General features: G+C 30.3%; 1 protein-coding gene across 1 annotated transcript; it reads left to right on the forward strand.

Annotated features, from left to right (window-relative positions):
- The first annotated feature begins 6 nt into the window (after positions 1-6).
- On the forward strand, positions 7-379 carry LOC108355892 (probable multidrug resistance-associated protein lethal(2)03659). Its single transcript, XM_017607023.1, has 2 exons — positions 7-156; positions 227-379. The coding sequence occupies exons 1-2, from the start codon at positions 22-24 to the stop codon at positions 266-268; spliced, it is 177 nt and encodes a 58-aa protein (XP_017462512.1). The 5' UTR covers positions 7-21; the 3' UTR covers positions 269-379.
- The last annotated feature ends 621 nt before the right edge of the window (positions 380-1,000 follow it).

Below are 1,000 nucleotides of genomic sequence, written 5' to 3' on the forward strand. Positions count from 1 at the left end.
GACTCGGATAAGGTGCTGGTGATGGATGCTGGTCGAGCGGTGGAATTCGCTTCACCGTATGAGTTGTTGACCCAAAGTAAAACGAATGTATTCTATGATATGGTTAAACAAATGGGTAATAGCACTTTTGAAAGCCTGCTTGTGGTGGCGCAAAAGGTAAAATATTAGTTAAAGAAAAGCATTCTTTGTTCGAACTGTTTATATAAACGTTGTTGTTGGTTTTTAGGCCTATGAAGAGAAGTCGCCCTTGAAAAATAAAGATGTATGAAGAGGAAATCTGTCTGCATATGTACATACATACGTTGAAGCGATATTTACTCAGGAAAAAAAAATAAGCTACTTAAAGAAAGCTTTGCTGTGACTTCTGCATTTTTACAATTAAAAAAAAAAAAGAAATAAACAACATAAAAAAGTGCAATACAATAAAGTCCACGATTATATCGATAGCTTGCAACTATAATTTATAGCGTTCAATACCATTTTGTGACTATCAAAACATTTGTACTTACATACGTATGCACGTATAGTATAGTGTTTATAACAATGCCCATACATATGTATATACCGTTTCAGTTGTACTTATATACAGGCTTACGACTTGTATTTTTGTGATTAAGAATAATAATATACCATGAAACATAGTTATTAAAATAAAAAATAATAAATTTTCGTAAAAAATGGTTAAATACAAATATTTAGAGAATTTAATTTCCCACATTTGTTATATGGAAGGTTTTTTTAATGCAAAATCAGCTTGCAAATCGGAAAAAACCCAAAAAAAACTTAAATCCAAGATGGCGGAATGTTGCCAAATTAAATTTAGGGGCAAGACTGTGGATCCATGATCTACGTGTCAAATAGAAGTAAAGTGTATCAAAAAATTGCTGTTACAATTTTTTTAAGAAAAAATCTAATTTTACTGGGCTAGTTATAATTTTTTTCTGAAGGAATTTAATTTATCGTTTACAAAATTTTGTGTTTTCTTCATATTTAAGAAACC

The sequence above is a fragment of the Rhagoletis zephyria genome, unplaced genomic scaffold (assembly GCF_001687245.7).
Source record: "Rhagoletis zephyria isolate East Lansing unplaced genomic scaffold, Rhagoletis_zephyria_1.1 Rzeph_scaffold_51642, whole genome shotgun sequence".
NCBI lineage: Eukaryota > Metazoa > Arthropoda > Insecta > Diptera > Tephritidae > Rhagoletis > Rhagoletis zephyria.

Bases quoted from the DNA above. Each gene is read 5' to 3' on its own strand.
- LOC108355892 (XM_017607023.1), top strand. From the start codon at position 22: ATGGATGCTGGTCGAGCGGTGGAATTCGCTTCACCGTATGAGTTGTTG. The intron at 157-226 runs GTAAAATATTAG...GTTGGTTTTTAG, and splicing joins TGCTTGTGGTGGCGCAAAAG to GCCTATGAAGAGAAGTCGCC.